We start from the raw sequence: 22,582 nt of genomic DNA on the forward strand, positions 1-22,582 counted from the left end.
CTGGCTATGAGAGATACCAGCTGTAAAACCTTCAGCAAGGCACTAAGCCTCTTGGTACCTCAACTTTCTCACCTACAAAAAAAAATGTTACATTTTATAGCATGGCTGTAAAGATGAAGTAAATAATATTATGAAAAATAAAGTACCTTTGCAATAAACAAGGACTATAATTAAGAGAAAGTACTTTTACCTTTACTTCCAATACATCTTATCCCCCCACCATTACTGTACCAAATGCTTGCAGACAATAAAGACAGGAAGGGCAGCGATGATAGCAGTGGGGGAAAAGGAGGAGTAGAAGCAAGGCCACATCCATACCAATGTGCTTCTACTGGTGTCCTTGACTGGCATGCTAGTCTTAGATCTGTCCTGCTCTTCTGTTCCCCTCAGTAGGACTGGGATATACCAGATATGAGAAGCTATGGGACCCCAAACCTGAAATGTCTTAAAAACCTAAGAGGCAAAATAGATTTCAGAGAATATCTACTGCATGGCTTTGCCCCCTTATTATCCACTAGTTGTTAGAAAGAAGGGTGAAGTTCAATACCAATGTACTCTGGCTAGCACATAACATCTATTCAGTGGGCTGGCTATCTTAGGTGGAATCAGTTTTATAGACAAACTGGTATGGAATGAGGGTTAATTCCTTGACCCTCAGCAGAATTTAGCTCTCAAGCTTTTTCGCTTCTCAGGCAGTCTCATGGCTATGTGACTCAGCAAGTGGAGGACAGTATCTAGATTCCTTTACCTCCCATCCCAACTCACTTGGGGGGAGGGGAAATCAGATTCTCTGCCACTATTTGCTTACTAAGAAACTGCAAGACTGGTTTTCAAATGAGCACTGAGGCTCAATCAATACACAGCAATGCGTATTATAAAGATATGGGAAGAAATTTCTACATAAAATCACAAGTATTACTATGGTCACAAATATCATTTCTGAAGAATATTCAATGTTCTTTATCAATCAATATTAGGAAATGATCAATAACATATGTTCAGTTACATAGTATTTTTAACTATAAGTGATACAGAGAACCACTTTTTAAATCATTTATAGTGACCTTGGATTAATGAATTCCTGCCATGAAAATAATGGAGATCTGGGGACTTGTCCATAGAGAACAAGCATAAAGAGTAAATGTAAGTGGGATAATAAAGATTATAAATAGCCTCTCTTTGATAGATAGGAGTTTAACTAAAAAATGATTATTTTTATTCCAAAACTCTTCGATAATCACAGCTTTCTGAATATCAGAATAGAGGATAAGGAACTATTGACCTGTTTTATTGATAATCACCTCATAATAGATTACCTAAAAGGATTAGTTCTTACCTACGCCACACCTGGAGTAGCTCTAAAGGAGCTATTGTAAAAATTAAATAAAGGATCAAAGGAAAGAACTGATTTTAGGGGCACCAACTATGACTGACAACTACAATTTGATGATTCAGGGCAATTATCCTATTTCATTCTAAAAGCACACTTACTTTAGGAAAAGACCAACAGGTAATAAAAAGGGGAAAAAATACCACAGTAGATGGTATCCTTATAATAAAAATTAGAGATATTAACTCAGAATTAGCCAATCCTCACAGCAAAAGTATATGTAAATGGAACTATGAATTTAATATTGATTTCTAAAACTAGTATTATACATTTATGTAGGAAGATAAAACATTTTCTTTTTACCAAGAAAGGGATGATCCATCGGATTGTCTATATACATTAAGCAATTATTAATGTTCAAACTGTTTTTTCCAAAAACTAGTAATATACACATTTATGGAAAAAAGGGTAACATTAATTCAAAGGAACATATTTCCATAACAGAATGTACAATCATGGTTTGTGGACAAATATTTGATATTTTTGAGTCACCAGACTTACCTCCTCCCTCCAAGTTTAACAATTCAACTTTAAAAGATTTTTCCAATTCAGGGATAGAATTATCAGTTATATTAACAGAAATGTATTTATATCTCTCTCCTGGTTGAAATTCTAAGGTACCAGCAGCACTCTGAAATGCAAATGAGAGATTTATCCATTAGATTATAATTATTCTGTATGTGAATGTACAAAATGAGAATGTTCTCTGTCCAAAATCATTTTAAATACTGAAACAGAAGAACCTAGGTAAATATAAAATTAGAAATACTGAAGTAAATACAAATAGTGTTCAATATAAATTCCAACTGAATATTCCCCAACTAAATAAAATAAAAAAATTTTCTTTCTTATTTGCCTATTCATCAGAAATGTAATCCAGGCAAATGAGAAATATAAATTTCTGAAGAATTCCATGAGATGACCAAAATTCTCTTGAACAAGTATGTTTAGAATTACTTAAATTATATAACTGAGTAATTTAAATATATAATACATAATAATAATAATGGCATTTCTGTCCTGAGAGTTTTTCCAAGCAATAATAAATATGGGTCCATTGGACATTAACTTTTCCTTGTCTATACTTGAAACTGCACTTTATAATATAGGTCTCCCATATTATAGATCTTCACATACTACAAGAAACAAAACGTTATTTAAATTCAGTCTTAAGGCCCTTTTTTCTATTTCTTATATAAGCATTTTCCCCTAAACTTATGAGCATACATTTTTATATTAAGTTTTTCTAATGCTACCTTGTGTAACATATATATCATCTTATTGAACTATTAATGATTTCAAAGGTAAAATGAGCAACCCAAGTACCAACTCCCTTAATCACGCGTTCATTAACTTTTTTAATATTTATCAAACATCTGTAGCATGTGCATGGCACCATTTTCGATACTTCAGATTCAAAAATGGTCAAGACAGCCCAGCCAACATGGCACAGTGGTTGAGACTCTACCTATGAAGCAGGAGTTCATGGTTCGATCCTGAGTCAGGGCACATACCCAGGGTTGTGGGCAGGAGGGGGCATGCAGGAGGTAGCCAATCAATGATTATCTCTCATTGCTGATGTTTCTATCTCTCTCCCTCTCCCTTCCTCTCTAAAATCAATAAAAATATACATATTTTTTAAATGGTGAAAACAAATCTCTAACTCCATCAAGAACATTCCAGAAGAAGTGTAAGTATGTAATACAATAATTCAAACAGAGTAACAATTGCAATAAAAGACACATAGCTAGCTCAAAAAAGGAAGTAATTAACTTTTCCAGTATAGTTGTCAGTGGGGTAATTCTGCAAGTCTTAACAGAAATAACACGTGACTGTCTTAGGAAACCATCTTTCTTGACCTTAGCAAATCTTACACAATTGGCCACTTCCTCCTCTGGAAACATGTTCTTCTCCAGTATTCCATCATATCCCACTCTCCTGTCTTACCTTCCTTTCCAGCTCATCCTTTTTAGTGTTGTTTGTCAATTTTAACATTCTCCTGTGATCTCTAAAAATTGCTGTTCATCAGAATCTAAACTCTCTCCTTAGACAAAACTATCATACTCTAGGCTTTTAATATCATTTATGTGCTCCCAACTCTCAAATTTCTATTTCTAACCTCTGATTCCAGACTTAAGTATTAACATCTACCTCGAATTTTTCGTATAATTTGTTAGAATTTTAAATTCTGATCTTCCTTAAAATCTATGCCTTACCTAATCCTCTCCTCAGCACAAAGTTGTAGAGTAGCAAGTTGCTTATGCCAGGAACAAAGGAGTCATTTTGATACCCTCTTTGCTTTATCCTTCACATTAAACAATCCTCAAATCCTACCTGTATCTGTATTGAGTATTTAACTCAATATTTCCTGTGCCAACCTATTTCATCTACACTGTTACCTGCCCAGTCCCAGATACTATCATCTCTTGCCTTGCTCCATAAAATGGACTATTTACTGGTCTTTCTGCATGCAGTGTCTACATCTTCTAATTCCATTCTCCATGGATCAACCTAATGATATTTTATAAATACATAACAACTTCAATTACTTCTCCTTGTTTTCACAATAAAAGCCATACAGTCTTTAAAGCCTAAAATGATCCAGTCTCTGCATACCTTATCTTTTATCACCACAACTATCTCTCATCTTTCCAGAAATACTGGTCTTCTTACTGTTCTTCTGCCAGCCTGTGCTTTTCCCTAACTAGGGCCATTTTACCATTTGATTCATGCCATTTTACCACCAGTTCAAAGTAATTCTTTCCCCTTCATCTAGCTCAGATGTCGGCAAACTCATTAGTCAACAGAGCCAAATATCAACAGTACAATAATTGAAATTTCTTTTGAGAGCCAAATTTTTTAAACTTATATAGGTAGGTGCATTGTTATTAACTTAATTAGGGTACTCCTAAGGCTTAGGAAGAGCCACACTCAAGGGGCCAAAGAGCCGCATGTGGCTCGAGAGCCACAGTTTGCCGACCACGGATCTAGCTTACTGGTTTTCTCCTCCAACTTTAAACTTCAGAGTTCAGCACAGATATAAATTCCCCAAGAAAGCCTTCCTTGACTACCCAGACTATGTCATCACCCACCTGTCTCTCAGAGTACCAGCTCTGAACACTTCCCACAACTATGAGCCAGTTATTAATCAGTTGGTTAATATCACTGAGAGCTGAAGTAAATACCTGGATAGTGAGAATCACCTGTATCTTCGTATATGAGAATATAGTTCAGAACAGTGATATCTGATATTCAATTGTCTCCTATTCTGTACAGATCCTTCCTGGCACCTCCCCACCCTCCCTGTAACATACACATGTACTCACATGCACAGCTTCAAAAATCTTACTTCTGTGTGAACATAGACCAGAGATAGCTGACGCATCATAGAGACTTGGTCAGAGCAAAGGTTATCAGGTTTCCAGATATAAAGACTCAAAGTAGTAACAAGTGAGAAGCAGGGCATCTAGGCCACTGAAAACCCTCACAAATGTCCCCGAAGGTATTAGCTTTCCAACTGTAATGGAGAAGGGGGACGTAGGCGTGTGTTGTTTTTGTTTTAGTTATTAAATTAAAGGCTAATCCAACTGGAAAGTGGGAATGTTCAGATTACCTAGAAATTGAAGACAATATAAGAACTAAGGTGTTCTTTAAGAGGATGCAGAGAAGGCAATCCTAAGCCAAGCTGAGATGTCTTGTGGAATAGCTTTCATACCAAAGTAGGTAAAGATACAATAAATGTCAGGACAAGAGAAATTTAGCTAGACTTTTTTTTCCCAGTACCACACTGCTTCTCACTTGGAGAAAAAAAAATAATTAAAACTGAAAGACATGAACATATAATTTCTTTATCATTTTGGTTTTGTTTGATGGATGCAGACAAGAGGATTTAAACTGTGTAAGAAATACAATTTTAAATACATCGGAACAAAACCTATAACATTAAAATAAATGCAGGGGAAGCCTACGACAAATATAAGGTCCCAGTGAAATCAGTATGATAGCCATGTAAGATTCTGGCTTCAAGGGACTGAAGCACATTAATTTACATAAATTTAAAAAGCCATCGGTGCTTATTCTCCTTGTTTAGTTATGTCCCAGGTTCAGTGCCACGTCCCTTCCACTCCTGCCAAGGACTGTGTGGTTTACCAGAGCAAATACCACTTCGGAAGGATGAAGTGATTTACCTGGTAGTCCTCAGGGCTAAATGCTGTCAAGGGCACTGTTCGATATTCCGCCATCACCCTCCCCAGGAGTCCTTGTGCACGGACGACCAATAGCCTAACTTCTCCATCCTCCTCCTGCACCGTGACCTGTGGAACAGTGCTTGCAGGCAGGGTCATCGAGTCCTCAGGCTGGGGAGGCAGCCCGGTGGAGAACTGCAGCAAGCCTGGCAGAAACAGAGAGAGGCAGGGCATTCTGGCCCAATTTCTTATTGGGAAGAATTTCTTACTCATTTGAAACAGTCTTGAACAATTGTTTTGATCATTTATAAAGGACTTTAATGAAGATTTGATTAACATGCTTTTGACACAAAATGTTTAGTTTTCAGAATGTTAAAAATTAAAGTGTTAATTTTTCTTGTCTCCACCCAAAAAAGTCTTTAAAAAAACTGACCTATGTATCAATAAAAAGAATAGTGAAAGGGTATTAAAGTATATATCATCAAACATTTACTCATATTTGGGTCTCTAGAATTCATTCTTGAACTTAAGATTTGTAATACATTTTTTAAATTTAACTACGACCTTTTATTTATCTTTATTGTTGAAAGTATTACAGATATTCCTTTTTTATCCCCCATTCCTACACAGACCTTTTAATAGATATTCTTGCTTCATTCCTATAAAAGAACTTTAAATTTTCAATGCAGAAAACAGTTTTAGTTTTTCTATAATAGTTCCCCAATTAAGGAATTTATAATTTTTCAGCATAAGACAAAAGAATTTAATATATACTATATAATAAAAACTCCACTTCTTAACGCTTAATAAATTACAAAGTATTTAAATTAATTAGATGTTAATTTATCACACTAGGATAATATTTTTAAATGTTTTGATAGCCATGAATAGAAACACTTTCATTCATTTTAAATAATCCTACATATACTTTTGAAAATATATTATTAAACTTCAGAAATTAATCTTTAAATTTTCCTTCATAAGCAATGTCCCTCAAAATGGGAGCTTAGAAATTCAAGAGCTTAGAAGCAAGAGGGTCGGAAGGAGTTCTACATAAATCATTTGTAAAAACATCACTTAAGAATTTATTAACAAGACCAAGTACACCTAGAGAAGAGAGGATTATTCTTGCAAAAGGGCTTGGTTACCATATGGATGATCACTGGCTTTGATAGTGATATCTGTAGTTTCCTTTTCAGGATCTATACTTGCACCACTGGTGGGAGTTGAACCTAATTTCCCATCTCCAGGAATTGCAGAAACCAATGTCACACGGAAATACTCATTTAGCTCAGGAATGTCATCATCAAGAACATATATATTCAGAACCTAAACAAATAAAAATCCAGAGGCATTAAGCAATGAAGAATGTATAAATTATTTATCACTTCCCAGAACAGAAGAGCAATTAATTTATATTTGTGTTGTGTGTTTTTTAATATATTTTTATTGATTTCAGAGAGGAAGGGAAAGCGAGAGAGAGATAAAAACATCAATGATGAGAATCATTGATTGGCTATCTCCTACATGCCTTCCACTGGGGATCAAGCCCACAATTTGGGCATGTGCCCTGACCAGGAATTGAATCATGACCTCCTGGTTCATAGATCAAAGCTCAACTACTGAGCCACACTGGGCAGGCTAATGTTAATTTTTCATTAAGAAAGTAATACATGACACAGCCAATGTGCTCACTACCCAAAATAATGTCACTGCTCTTTAACTAAGGGGAACACTCAACAGCCTGATGATTTAAGATGTCTTACCTCTAGAATGCAAGCTGACAAATGTTGCTATGAAAAGTGACTCCAAAACATCAAGTATACATTAAAATTGAAGCAATAAATATTCTTCAAGTGTTGATACATACTAAAATAATTGTTCATTTTAGTGAAAAGTGTTTGAAACTGATCAAGGTATAACTAAATGTATTTTTTAAAAAATTAATTCTGATATAGGAAGAGATCTCATCCCAATTTCACTTACAAAGAGTGTCATTTATTTCTGGAGCATCTATTCAGAAATGCAATGATGGTTCATCAAAAGTTTTGGTAACACTGGAGAGCACTTGTAATTCAAAACAAAAAAAAATCACCTCATTCTTTCCAAATTTAAAAATAAAATGAGATTATAGTTACAAGAATTTCTCATTGCCTGAAAAAATACCATTCAGAATTCCGCCGTTTCCCATTGTATCAGTAATAACAAAAACCCTGCAATAATAAACCTCCAAGCTATACCACCTTTATTATACTGGGATTAAGGTACACATAAAACTATAAACACACATCACACCATTCAAAATCCTTAATTTCCTTTTGCATAAATAAATACAAAAATATTTTAGACCAGCCTGCATGGCTCAGTAATTGAGTGCCAACCTATCAACTAGGAGGTCACGGTTCTATTCCTGATCGGGCACGTGGCCGGGCTCAATCATGGGTGTGCAGGAGGCAACTAATCCATGATTCTCTCTCATCACTGATGTTTCTCTCTTCCTATCCCTTCCTCCCTGAAATCAATAAAAAAAATTTTTTTAAAATAATTTATACCCTGACACATACCTAATTGCCTAAATATTTTAAACTGCTTAAATATCAAGAAGCTGCAAATAAATACCAGAACAGATCAGAAAGAGCTTTCCAGGAGCCTGTCAAAGAAACAAAGAAGGTAGGGTGTACCTCTGATCTCTGCCAAGGAAGGAATGTGATAGTGCCACTGGCATTAGCGAAATCATCAACAAGGTAATTAATGCCGTCAGATTCGATCTGCGAGATGGTGTAAAAGACATGTACGTAACCCAGAGCTCCTCGGGTCCGCTCCACCACACACGAAATGGTGGACCCCTCCTCTGCGATCTGAAATTGAACATAAAATATTTATAATTATATTGCAATTCAAATCAGTGACACAATTACAATGCTTTCATACAAGCCTTTTACCATAATCCTAGTTCTGTGAATTTCTACAACTCCAAGGAGGCTTCCACATCCCTCCAGAAATATTTTTGCCTACTAATAAATAAACAAATAAATAATTGACTCCATTCATTGTATCCTGTTCTTTTATAGGGATAAATAAAGCAAACAGAATGATAGTAAATTAACTGTGCATATAATTCATTCATTGATACCTTCTGTGTGCCAGCCACTATACTAGATACTATGAATACAAAGGGTTTTTTTGAAAAAAATAAAAGCACAGTTCTTTCTCTGGATAAGTCTAAAGAAAAAGACAACTCAAATTCTATGAGTGAAGCCGAAACCAGTTTGCCTCAGTGGATAGAGCGTCAGCTTGCGGACTGAAAGGTCCCAGGTTCGATTCCGGTCAGGGGCATGTACCGGGGTTGCGGGCACATCCCCAGTAGGAGATGTGCAGGAGGCAGCTGATCGATGTTTCTCTCTCATCGATGTTTCTCTCTATCTCTCTTTCTTCCTCTCTGTAAAAAATCAATAAAATATATATTAAAAAAAAATTCTATGAGTGAAGCACAGACAGAACAATTGGGGCAGAAGTCAGAGGTAGAGGGTGAAACATGACATCAGGAGAACACTCCAGGCCTGAACATGATATAATTGTGTGGATCAGAGGGAATCATGTTGAGGGTGTTGTAAGTGCAAGTGGGGAGAGTCTTGAGAAATGCCTGGTGGGGAGAAAATAGTTAGGTCAAGGACATTTATGTCTTGCTTAACTTAGTTTTGACATTTCTGTCATATAAACATAGTCATTCCTCAGTATCCATAGGTTATTTTTGGTTCTAAGACCACCCACACCATTAAAAGATTTCAAAATCTGCAAATGTTTAAGTCCCTTATATAAAAAGATGTAGTATTAGCATATAACCTACACACATCCTTTCTTATGCCTCAAATCATCTCTAGATTACTTAAAATACCAAATATGCCGAAACCGGTTTGGCTCAGTGGATGGAGTGTCGGCCTGTGGACTGAAGGGTCCCGGGTTCGATTCCGGTGAAGGGCGTGTGCCTTGGTTGCGGGCGCATCCCCAGTGGGAGATGTGCAGAAGGCGGCTGATCGATGTTTCTAACTCTCTATCTCTCTCCCTTCCTCTCTGTGGGAAATCAATAAGATATATTTTTTAAAAAAATACCAAATATAATTTAATGCTATGTAAATAGCTGTTATACTGTATTGCTTATGGAATAGTAATACGAAAAAAAATGTGTGTTCATATGTTCCATACAGATACAACCACCACTGGCCTACTACAACTGCACAACTACACAGTACCTATCAGCAACAACGTGACTTTTTTTCAAATATTTTCGATCCACATTTGGTTGAAACCAAGGATACAGAATCTGCAGAGATGCAGAGTCAACTCTCTATATATGCATACACACGTGTTGTGTATGTGTGTGTGTGTTATGTAGAAAACATTTTTATCTAAACACTTTAAGATAGTGCTTATTCATTTTATGGAGCAAGAAATTGTACTATCTTTTAGAATATGGTCTTCATATGCTTAAATTCTGAGTCTCTTGATTTAGTTTCTGTTTTATGTGAGCAAACACAATTCATTGGAAAAAACTACAACTGAATGGAGATAAAATATAAATCTTTATATATGTCACTGGTTTCATATCAATCATAAGCACTCTGATCAACATTAGATAAAGCCATTTCAGTACTGACATTAGGGCTAGAGAGAACAGATTTGAAATTTGTCTACAAACAGGAAGTTAAAAGTTATAAGTGAGCATGAAGCACTTGATGTACCAGTAAATCCCCTGAGTTCTACTGAACATCAGCACTCTTACTCCAAAGTGTGGCAGCAACTCTGGTGCCTCAGAATGACCAAGACCACGCACCCTGGGGCAACACTGTGACTCCTTTATTTGCCTGCGGGTCGACTGGCATGGGAAGCCCAAAACAACCAAGGCTGTCCAATTTGGGAAATACTGAACCCGAGGATGAACTTATCAATACCAGAAGATGATAAAGGCAGAGAGATTAAATCATTAAAACATTTTTTCTACTATTAAAATATTCATCTAATTGACTTTAGGCTGATGATACAAGCAAATGTTTGGGCCAATATATGAAGGAGCAAAACACCAAATAATAGTCATCAGAACCATCATCACTTTCTTTTTCACAAGAAACAATACAAGCCATACTGTTTTCCCTTTCAAGTCAGGCGGTTGCCAAGTCTTCAGACCAGCACAAGAGTAATTTTAAAGGTTAACATTGAGAAGAGTTCTTGATATGTATTTTCCTAGAAAAAAAGAATGTACCATTCTGAGCCATGAATTGGCTTTCTCTATTGAAATAGAAGATTAAAGGTAAACAATTACACGTCCAATTAATTTTTTATTTTGCCGCATGCTTGGGTGATGATGAGTGATATCAGATTATATCAATATCACTTCTATCTAAAGGAATCTATTCACATAACATATGGCAGGCACTTAAAACCAAACACAGGCCAAGTTAAATAATATTCTCACTTTTACAAAGATGCTCTCAAAATGTCTCTAAATTTTGTCTTAAGTCATGAGTTTATAAACATAAAACATATCCCAAGTGTTAGTTATAAATGTAAAATAATGAGACTAGTAAGTTCTATGAATCACTATAAAGAGCAACCTCATTAATTTATAATTAGGTGACATACAAGATTGTAGGACATATAAAAATAGGGCAAAAATAAGGTGGAGAGAAAATAACATATAAAGTACATAAAATATAAAATACAGGAAGGCAACATGAGAGTGTGGTTACTAGGCTATAGAACCATCATCTGTTCAGTATAGGTTTCACTTGGGATCCAAAGTAAGCCTCATCAGGGCTCCAAACTGCATACAGGTTTATTCATTCATTCAGTTTTAATTTATTAATCGCCTACTATTTGCCAGGACATGGTATTCCTGGTTACGAGGGAATAAATTTAAAAAAAATAATTCTCATCTCTTTCAATATGCCAAAGAGTAGATGATGTCATATTCTACATATTTGCATTATTTAACGTGATTATATTTTCATTTTAACTTTGATATTACTTTATAAGTCTATACAAATGTAAAAAGTATAATACAACTCAGAAGTCTTTAAAGGGTGTTTATTGCCTTCAGCATTTTTGAAGGGCTAAGAAAAAAGTTAACTTTCCAATGTCACTGAGAAGAATCTAAAGATGACAGTGGTTTTTATTTCTGGAAATGAAGCAAATAAGCATAAAATTTAAGTTCTAAAGACAATTCCAGGCATAAATTAAACCAGCAGTTCTCAAATATTTTTGTTTCAGGACCCCTGAACACTCACAAAAATTACTGAGAACACTAAGGATTTTTTTGCTTGTGCTGTTGAAACCTATTGATATTACCATTTTTCAACTGAAAACTGGAAAAAATATTGATATATTAATCATTTTAAAACAGCAATAATAAACTCATTACATGCTTACAAATAAGCAACATATTTTATAAGAAATAAGTATACTTTCTAAAACAAAAAGTTAGTAATAAGGGAGCATTGTTTTATATTTTTACAAATCTCTTTAATGTCTACCTTAATAGAAGACAGCTAAATTTTAGTATTTCCTTCTGCAATCAATTTGTCTTTTGCTATTTATGTTGATTTAAGTATATAAAGAATGTCTAGGTTTGTATAAAAATATAACTAAAAACGGGGGAGGATTTAATAGTCTTTTTAGATAGCTATAGGTATTCTTCCTTGATATTTTTAACCAAAATTTGACAAGTGGTAGTTTCTTAGAGTTAAGTTACAATGTGAAATCATACTCTAATACATTAAAACCCATTGGTCTATTTTACATTTTAAATCAATCTTTTTACCCAGGCATGGTTTTGTAATAATATGCATTGATTATCTGGAAACTATTGGTTCACTGAGTTATACAGATCTGCCAAATGTTGACACATTTCATTTTACAAAATAAATAAGTCACACTTGCTAACTGCAAGGTTTTTAAGTATTGAAAAACAGGCAAGCTCACTTTGGCAGTTGAAAGTGTTCCAAAATTCTAATTTTTATTTGAAAGCTTAAATTTTTATCATTGGCAACAAGTACTATCAGTAGTTTTTCTTGTGGTCACTGACTCACTTCATTTTCATGAAAATGCATTCCAGATACCCATGTCCAAATAACTGAAATCTGTCAGTCATATTTTTCAAGTAAAAGTGATGTTCCATGAAAAGCACAGCTAGTTGAACTCACAATGCACTAGCAGATACTTTTCTTCAGGGCAACTACCATGTTTGGTCAAAGCAGAAGTGCTTTATTTGTGATTCTCATTTCGTGACATGAAACACTAAAAAGACAGGGATTCCAGGGTCAAGATGTTATCAAATTAATATTCTGTACTGCTTCATCAAAGATATTCTTATGTGAAAATCTGCACCTTTTAAACTACAGGCAAGTGGGGCAGAATAAAGCAATGACAACTTATACCGTTTAGTGCCTCTGCCTCAAGTCATACAAGGAACTACCAGACAGCATATTTGTGGCAACCACTGCTTCTGCAGTGCACTTGTCAATAAAATGAGAAAGACAGCTTAGTATTTTCATAAAATTAGGCTTGACCTTTGGAGAACTCCTCAAACATATCGGAGACCCCAGGGCTACACTTTGAGAATGACTTCAGTAAGCCATAAATATGATTGATGATGATGATGATGATGATGATGATGATAAAACTATTTCATAGCATCCCTGTCTTCAAATCATTCTAAGATGAAAGTAAGAGTTGTATACTTCTATTCTTAATAGTTTCAGGAATGAAAATTTGTAATATTCCTGACAATCAAATTCCGATGTTCAACCTTTTAGACTCAATTAACACTTTTCCTATGTTAACAATCTAAACTTTACTCTTTCCAATATAGATACACTGTATTCTATTTCTCCCATGTGGGCTTGGGGAATAACCAATCATGTTTTCTTTTTCTTTCCAGCAATTCTACTAGCATAGTTGGGACAGCCTCCATAGGGAAGTTCACTCTTCTGCAATCAAAGGCTTGACTGGCCTCATTCAAATTCTGAGATTTCTGGGAACAGGCAAAGTTGCATACCTAGGTGGAGCTAAACCAACACCAACCCAATCTAGATATAGAACTTGTGAGACAAGCCAGAATACTTACTGTAATGGTCCAGAAAGCCAGAGAAATACTCAAAAACTATTAGTTATTTAGGCAGGTTTTTCAAATTTATGTGGTTTGTTGGGGTTTTTTTTCCAGTTTGGTTGTTTACACAGTTTAACTGAAACTAAAAGTGTTTGTTATCTGAACTATGAGCCTTTTCATTTTTTGATATTAAAACACATTCATAAGTTCAATAAAGACTTTTGAGTATCTACTATGTTCCATTCTAGGTGTGAGGGAGACAATCATGAACAATAAGACCTTATTACACTCAGAGCTCTCTCAACTTTGTGGTGAAAATGGATAACCAGTAAGTGAACGGACTTATACGTAACAAAGAAAATATAAGAGTTTGATTAATGCTAGGAAAAAAAAAAGTAAAACTAGGTGAAGAAATAGAAAGTGATTAATTGAAAGAACAGAGTAAGAAAGCCTTCATTGAGGAGACATCTTTGGAGCTGAGACTTGAATGACTAAATCCTGAAGAGCTGGAGTAAGAGAGATCCAAAGAGAGAAGCTAAGAAGTCCTGAAACAGTGTGACGGCAACACAATGACCAAAGGGGAGAATTACAGGAGAGGTCAGAGCCATAGACAGCTGCCAGGTCCTGAGGAACTGAGAGGAAGCTGGCTTTCCCTGGCACTACCATGATTCTCACACCCTCATGGACGCCATCTGTCTTTTAAAAAATAGATGATGATACTGAAATATAGAAGGAAAGATGACAGGTTAGAAGTCACAAGACATCCCATTGTATCTTAGGAGAAAAAAGGAAAAGAAAATGAATATTTATTAAGTACTAGTAACTGCCAAACTTTGAACTATGTATTGATCTTGTCTCAAATAATTCAACTTCGGTTAGTTATTTGCTTGGGTCTCTAAGCCTCAGTGGCTATAACCCTATAAAGTGGAGGGCGTAATAATTAATATTTGTTGCAGTTCTATTATGGATTGTCATAAAGGTGCATGAAAACCAACATGTAAAGTTCTTTGATAATACCTTAAAAGGTATTATCATTATAAATAAACATATTTCTATAAGTTAGAGATTTGTATGACATTGGTCCTGCCTACTCTAGGACAGCCTCTTTCTGGTATAGAAAAATACCACTATTTATAAATCTCATGATTACCACCATCCAAAGTGCTAAGAGGGACAATGAGATGCCCCAATTTGAGCTATAATGAAGCCTGTGACCTAGATACTTTTCTCATGCTCTTCCAATTCATGTTTTTCTTATTCATCACTTCAATTTGCATATATACCCTTCTAAAACCACTTGCAAAGGGAAAGACTCTCTTGTTCCTTGGCATCTTTTCACAGACATTGAGCTGTTGCAGTCACATTTGACACCTGTGAAGTAGTTTCATGAGATCTCACATTACTGAACAGGAAACCAAGATGATTACGAATCTTTGAAAACTTGGACAGGACTGATAAGGACAGTAAAACAGCCTAATTAATTAAGCTGGCCAAGATGGTTGATAAGAAAGGCGTTTATACCCAACAACTAAGAATGTTGTAACTACTGAAGTACTAGTACATTTGGCATGCAGAAAAAAAAAAACACCTCAAAATATTGTATTTAATAAAGTTTCCATTATAATTATTCATAGAAGCTTTCAATGCATATTATTTCACCTACTTATGTGGCAATCAAATAGTAGCTTAAAAGTAAATTACATGTGGAGTGTAATTATATATTCTGTGAAGTGCATTAAGTTTAAAGATAATGGCTAAAGTTTCATTTGCTAACTTGTTATTACTTCTAGCAACTCATTAAGCTTCTGACTCAAACTGTGAACTTATAAGAGCAAAGACCTTATAATTTACATTTGCAACCACTGGCTCTTTCATACTTTGGGGCATAGATACTCAAGCAATCTTACCAAATGAAAGAAAGCTCACTCCCAAACAAATTTACCTACAATGAATTTTTTAACTCCAAAATTCAAGCTCACTCCTTACCTCTGGTATACAAGCCCCTGTGAAACCAAACAGCCCATTGGCATTGTCACTTTTTTGTATTATTAATCTTGCTGTAGTATTCTGTTCAGAAATACGAGCTCCTCCATATACAGAGACTAGTTTAAGGATGAATAACTCTTCTCCTTCCTCTTCATTGTCATCTTTTGCAGAAATAATGAAGGATTTGTTGGTTTCTCCCTGTCTGAACTCCAGATACCCAGAGACAGGGTGTAAATCACTCTTTGCTGGCATGGCATGAAGTTCATAAATTTCTTCAAGGGTCAGTTTCTGCTCATAGAACCTCACGTCCTGCATCAGACCTGTAAATCTGTCATTGCCATTCATTCCTGCCCCAATTCTCAGAGTTCCAGGACCTGAAATGAGAAACGGGTTTATTAAATGCTTCAACATCCACTAGTCTGCTGTCCTAAATTACAAGTGTGATTCAGAAAGTGAAGCAACTGTATTGAGAGGTTTTATAAGTAAAGCTTTTGCATAACTAGAATATAATCAAATAAAGACTTTCTGTTTTGATGAAAAAATGATTCAATAATCACTGGGATTTAAGATATTTTGTACTAGAGGATATTTTATACATGTGTATGTATGTATGTGTATATATCTGGAAGACATTTCTTCCGGGAAATTTTAAAATTTCCTTGCACATCTAAGAATGAAATCATTTAACTCAGTTACAATTTTAATACTTTAGTATGACTATTTTTTTAAAATTTCAAGGCTTGATCTGTTAGAAATTCATCTTGAGTTAAATAAAATATTGAGAATTTAAGAAAATAAGTTTTTGTGGACCAAGTATAACTATCCATAAAACTAATGCAATGAATGTAGAAAAAAAACCTTTTTTCTTCCCAGGAACAACTTTATATGTGAGTCTTGGGTAATAACAACATGCAGCCCTTTTCAAGAATTCACCAATTCTCATTCTTTACTTATTCCCTCTCCAAGGCTTGGCAGTGATTTGAGGGAAAGTACAAGTACTATTCCTTATCAAGATCACCAATCAAGGCAATTTTACAAGTCAATGCCCAGATAGCTCTCTTAGGGTAGTTCACATGCAGCCTACACATTATTATAACAGTTGTCCCAGGCCTCCTCTAGTGGTTCTGGACCAACTATATAGTAATGAGAGGGAAATATGTAAACAGGGAAAAATATTGATGAACCTCATAAACAATACTAAACAAAAGAAGCCAGACACTCAAACGTACACTGCTCAATTCCATTTACATATATTTTTAAAAGGGAAAGCTACTCTTATGCTCTTGTAAAGAGCAATACTAGGTGGACAGGGTGGTGAGTTAGAGACTTGAAAAGAGCCAAAAGGGGCTCCTAAAATGCTGTTTCTTGATCTGGGGGCTGGTTACATGGGTTTAAAGTTTTAAAAAATTCAACTACCTGTACACTTATTATATGTACACGCTTACATATTTTATAATATAAAACACATAGTATATTTCATTAGTAACTTTTAAAACTACAGACACCCTTTTAATTTTCTTTCCAAGTTTCAAATTTCAAAAACAATCTAAGTTCCCTGCAGTAAGCTAAACAGAGGAATAGAAACACAGCTCTCACTAACACCAATTTTTCCCATTCTTATTCTACCACCATGCTATCACCAAAGGAATCAAAGTTAACACATACATGTACATATTCACGCGATCAAAAAGTGAACAATTCAATGCCACAAATACTGTAAGAATACATCTTTTTTTCCTAATAAAAAAACATAACCAGGTATCTAATGCAGGAGGTTCAGAAGAAAATATCCTATTACACAATAACCAAATAAAGGCTGCTCTACTTCCTTAGTAAATGAAAAACAGAATCAAATCTTAAGATGGAGGGGCTGAGGGGGAATTTGTGATTATAATGGATATAACCAATATTGTGTGTAAACATGCTAAATGTGCTTCTCAAGAAACAGCATCAGCTCCAGCTTAAAGACCATAATGATGATCTTTTCAAAGCACTCCATAGAATTCACCAATTTACTCCTTATACTATAAACCCATGAAACTGCCGGGGTTTTTATGTAATATTTCTCTTGTGCTTTCTCTTTAACGTATCTTCACCACCGTCCACCTCCAACAATAATGAGCTAGCAGCAGTTCCCATTACAACGCGCTATTTCACATTTCCGCACCTTTGCTCTTTTCTCTACCTGAAACGTTATGCCCCATCCATCATTACCACAGGAGGAATAAGTGTTCCTCCTTCATATTTGTTTTCTTTCTTCCTACAATGTACTGAAGTAATCAGATTAAACATCTCTTCCCAGAGCCTATTTCAGGAACCTCAAAGGCAAAGACTTTGCTTGATCCATTTCTGTAGTACCCAGCACATAATTTATTGTCTTGGTAGGCACATAGTGTTATTTAAAGAAATTAAATCAATACACAAGCAGATTTTAAAATACCTGTTAGCCTTTAAGAAATAAAATTCTTTTAAAATTCCAAATTCGGTGTCCTTGTAAAGATAACACTCACCATCAGTGATGGCTTCTCCTTTCAGACTCTTGATTCCTCTGGGCATTGCACTTCCATCAAGGTAGAATTCAATTATGCCATCATCCAGGATAATTAGAAGATGAAGCCAAATATTCTCTTCTACATATTTCAGGGCTGTTGTCTTGGCAACATAGGTAGCATTGGATCCCAAAGTTTTGTAATGAAGGGAAAGTGTCACATGGGATTCGTTGGTTTGAATTTTTACCCCATAGTAGATGCTTCCATTACCATCATCCTTTGCTATAACAAATCCATTAGTATTGGCATTGGGCATTACCCAAGCTGAGAAAGTAAAATTGGCAATTGAGTTGTTCCTGGAAGGATGGTATTTTTGATTAACAGTTCCAAATGCACCCTCTTGTCCACTGAAGTACAAAGCATCTGTGCCGCTATGGTGACGCCTCATGTGCGGCTGTAAATGCACAGTGCTGGGGAAAAGTCCAACCAGCAGAAGGTCTATCATTGGAGGCAAACCAGCAGGGAACTCACTGGACAGGATTTCCCAGCCTACACGTACATCACCAAAGACGCCCTGTTGCCTCAAAATGGTGAAGTTGGTGATATAAGACATATCGTCTTCTGAGAGAACATCTTCTGCTACTTCTCTCTCTAAGCACTCTGGATCCAAGATAAAAACTCCAAAGGGATCATCATTGAATGGAATCATAACTGTCACCTGGAGGTTGGTTCCTGCTAGTTGACCCCCAGGACCTGGGGACCCACCTATAGTAAGAAAATTTGTAATGAATGAGAAACCAGAATTTAAAATACTGTCTAGTTGAAGGTGAAGACAATAGGTTTTTTCAGCAAATTTTCAGTTAAATAATTTACTCATTCATCAATGACCAACATGTCACCATATGGCTTTTACCACATTTTCAGGGGTGAAAGCAAAATTTCATTAAAAATCAGTGCAGCCGAAACCGGTTTGGCTCAGTGGATGGAGCGTTGGCCTGCGGACTCAAGGGTCCCAGGTTCGATTCCGGTCAGGGGCATGTACGTGGGTTGCGAGCACATCCCCAGTGGGGGATATGCAGGAGGCAGCTGGTCGATGTTTCTCTCTCATCGATGTTTCTGGCTCTCTATCTCTCTCCCTTCCTCTCTGTAAGAAAATCAATGAAATATATTAAAAAAAAAAAAAAATCAGTGCAGCCTGAAAAAAAGAATATTAACTAGAGAAGTTTAATTCCTGTGCTTAAAACCAACAGTGATAAGAAAATTGATTGTTTAAAAAATGAGTAATCTTTAAGCTACCATGAATTCGTTCTTCCTAATTTCCATTAATTTTTTGTTGGAGACACTATAGTTGGGTGGGGGAAAATCTGTTTACAAGTTTGAGGATGAATGTAAGTCTCCATCCATAAAATTTAACCAAGACCACAAAATAAACATTAAAAATAACACTTCTATCAAAAATGGTATTTTGACATATAAAGTCAGACAATCTAGATATACTTATTTCTTCATTGATGGCATTTTTTCTACAGGTCTAATTATTTAAATGTAAAATATTAAACTTTACTGGCAAAAGAAAAGAGATGGGAAAACACAGCACCTGAAATATTTACTAGCTTTAAAATATAAAACTCATTGAATTCAGGAATGTTATCTGGAAAAGCATGGAGGATGATTGGTTTGGCTCCTTCTCCATCCGTGAAGTTCACAGTCCCTGAAGTTTCATAGAACTCTTGTCCAGGCTGCAAAGCAGAATCATTCTGAAACAGCTGCCAAGCCACAGAAACATTGCCAAAGTGTCCTCGCTGCCGCACAACCCTGCATAACAAATTAAAGAGAATTCATTTTTATGGAAAATGTATAAGTAATGAAACTAACTCTAATGGAGGCTTGCTGTATTTCCTCAGAAACATACTTTTTCCACTTATCATCTTTAATATAAAGCAGCCAGGCAGTCCTAACAGAGCAACCATGAGGAATCTCATGGAAGAATGAAATAGAGCTTAATAAAGAGAACCAATCTTTTTTTTTCTTTTTTCATCCTCACCTGAGGATATTTTTCTATTAGTTTTTAGAGAGAGTGGAAGAGAGAGAGGGAAACACAGAGAGAAATATTGATGTGAGAGAAACACATCAATTCGTTGCCTCCTGCATGAGCCCAGACCAGGGCCTGAGCCAGGGAAAAGCCTACAACTGAGGTATGTGCCCTTGACCAGAATCGAACCCAAGACCCTTCGGTCCACAGGCCAGAGCTCTAGCCACTCAGCAAAACTGGCTAGGGCAAGAGGAGCAATCTTAAAAGTCATAGTCTTCCGAGTCCAAACTAAAAGATAAATTCTAAGCCCAAAAGAACTTTCTTTGAGAACTGGCAAATGTTCTTCAAAAGTATAGGATGAGGAAGTCCCATGTCATTTGAGAACAGTTCCAGAAAACTTTGAATATTCATCTCTCAGTCTAGACAAAGGATGGAAGTTGGGGTGAGGAGCGTGGGGAGAATAATTTCTGCTCACCAGCTAAGGTGTCATTTTCTTTCTTTTTTTTAAACAAGTGACAACAGCATAAAAAATGTTTACAATTCATTCAGACTACCAACTTTAAAATTACTCAATTCTTAACCAGTATTTTCATTTTGAAAGATTAGTGCTTCAGAAGATTTTATTTTATTGTACACAATTTTGAATTTGCCTTATCCAAATATGCTTACCAAAATGAATTAGTCTTTCCTTCTTCTACTGCTTTGTCTATGGGCTCCAAAGAAAAAATACCATTTGGGTCATCATTAGCTTCAATTATCACTGTAGCTATTCCATGTTGATATACTACTGTATCGCCTAAATTAAAAACAGAAAAGTTAAAATAACAAAAAGTAGTTAACTTCCTGTTAAATTTGTATTTTTAACTAAGAAATACTTTATAATTAAATTCAAATTTCAGCAAGAATTTCCTCATTAAAGGTCATAAATAAATGAGAGAAAGATGCCTCAATAAGTTTAATGTGACTTGTATTTGAGGAAATGTATAATTACAGAAGAGCTACTTTATTTTTAAAAGTACGAATACTTTCCTTCACAATAGGAATATCATGTCAATACTTTAATTAGAAATAAAAAACATAGCTTGATCTAATTTCAAACTTTTGAGATAGATGTTTTCCATTTCATAAAAAATGAAAGGATTACCACACAACATAAAAATACTCCTGTCCATATTAACTGGAATCACTGGCTTGAGCATTTCCCTGTAATTCTCTGCCTTCAGGCAGTGGAGTTTGATCTGGTCATAGAACAAAGAAATCTTTATGGTGCTGAACTTGAGTCCTCTCTATTCCATTTCTTTCCATTATTGCCAATATTTGAGGTCTCTTCTCCTCACTTTCCTGAGTTTCATAGCTCTTCCTCTTTGCTCCAGCTGTTCCCTGTGCAAGCAAAAGTCCTTCCTATCTTTACTCAACCTCTCTTCTCACTTCTCAAAACCAGCTCAAGCAACAACCCTTCCAGAAATTCTTCCTTGAATGCCCAGGTGAATGGTAACTATCAGGCATAAACTCCCACTGCCAGCACTAGGTCACATTAGAGATGCTGCCCCTCCAGCTCACATCATTGATCCCCTCAGATCCTCAATGTTTTGACATTACAGAAGGACAGAAAAGAAGAAAGAGAACTAACAAATATAAAAAGCACAAATTTGTATAATCCAAGTCTTCAAAGCTAGAGCCATTCGATTCTCAGATGTGATCATTTCTGGAAAAATACTGAAGACAAATGCAGTGGTAGTATACATGCCATACCTTCAGACCTCAGGCCAGTGGCCCAATCACACCCTGTGCATGTTCATTCATTCACTCTCTCTCAAATAAAAAACACATTTTCTCAGTGATACATCTTACAGGATAAACTTACTCTATTAAAACAGTCATTTCTTCATCAACTTTCTATACCTCACAACAAACTTTGTTTTTCACTTTCAGTTCTCCAAAATAATTTTATCTGGAGCTATTTCTTTCATTTAAATTTTAGGATAGTGATTGGATTCACCAAAATGTTTCCGGTTTACATAAGATCTGATTATGTTTGCAACTGTGAAATACCTTTTGTGGCCATTATTCTATGAAGTCAAATTTTTTTCTCACTAGAGGATAGCTTCTACTTATTACTTTGTTTTTTCTTAGTTGGGTCATGTGAAAAATGAGAAAGAGAGGAAGGGAAATACGATGAAAGACACAAATGGAGAAGGGAGACAAAAAGACAGGGAGAATGCTAGAGAAACACAGCACCTACAAAAAATTAAATGATCTCTTTCTCTTCCTCTTTCCCTCTGAATGTTTCAGTCCAAAAATACAAGGCAGGCATTCACACTGGGGTGGGGGTAGGACACCAGTGATCAGCCCTAGGTGTTAGAACTTATGCAGTGTGAGGAGGGCATTTCCATGATAGAA

General features: G+C 35.6%; 1 protein-coding gene across 1 annotated transcript in view; it reads right to left on the reverse strand.

Annotated features, from left to right (window-relative positions):
- ADGRV1 (adhesion G protein-coupled receptor V1) overlaps positions 1–22,582 on the reverse strand; it is a 444,163-nt gene that overhangs the window by 387,367 nt on the left and 34,214 nt on the right. The window contains exons 18-25 of the mRNA XM_059695089.1: positions 20,852–20,978; positions 19,748–19,965; positions 18,172–18,915; positions 15,662–16,035; positions 8,256–8,432; positions 6,723–6,903; positions 5,578–5,780; positions 1,892–2,021 (exon numbers count right to left, since the gene is read on the reverse strand). Of these exons, the coding sequence (XP_059551072.1) occupies positions 1,892–2,021; positions 5,578–5,780; positions 6,723–6,903; positions 8,256–8,432; positions 15,662–16,035; positions 18,172–18,915; positions 19,748–19,965; positions 20,852–20,978 (2,154 nt within the window). The remainder of the gene's footprint in view (positions 1–1,891; positions 2,022–5,577; positions 5,781–6,722; positions 6,904–8,255; positions 8,433–15,661; positions 16,036–18,171; positions 18,916–19,747; positions 19,966–20,851; positions 20,979–22,582) is intronic.

Source organism: Myotis daubentonii, chromosome 4, assembly GCF_963259705.1.
Source record: "Myotis daubentonii chromosome 4, mMyoDau2.1, whole genome shotgun sequence".
Taxonomy (NCBI): domain Eukaryota; kingdom Metazoa; phylum Chordata; class Mammalia; order Chiroptera; family Vespertilionidae; genus Myotis; species Myotis daubentonii.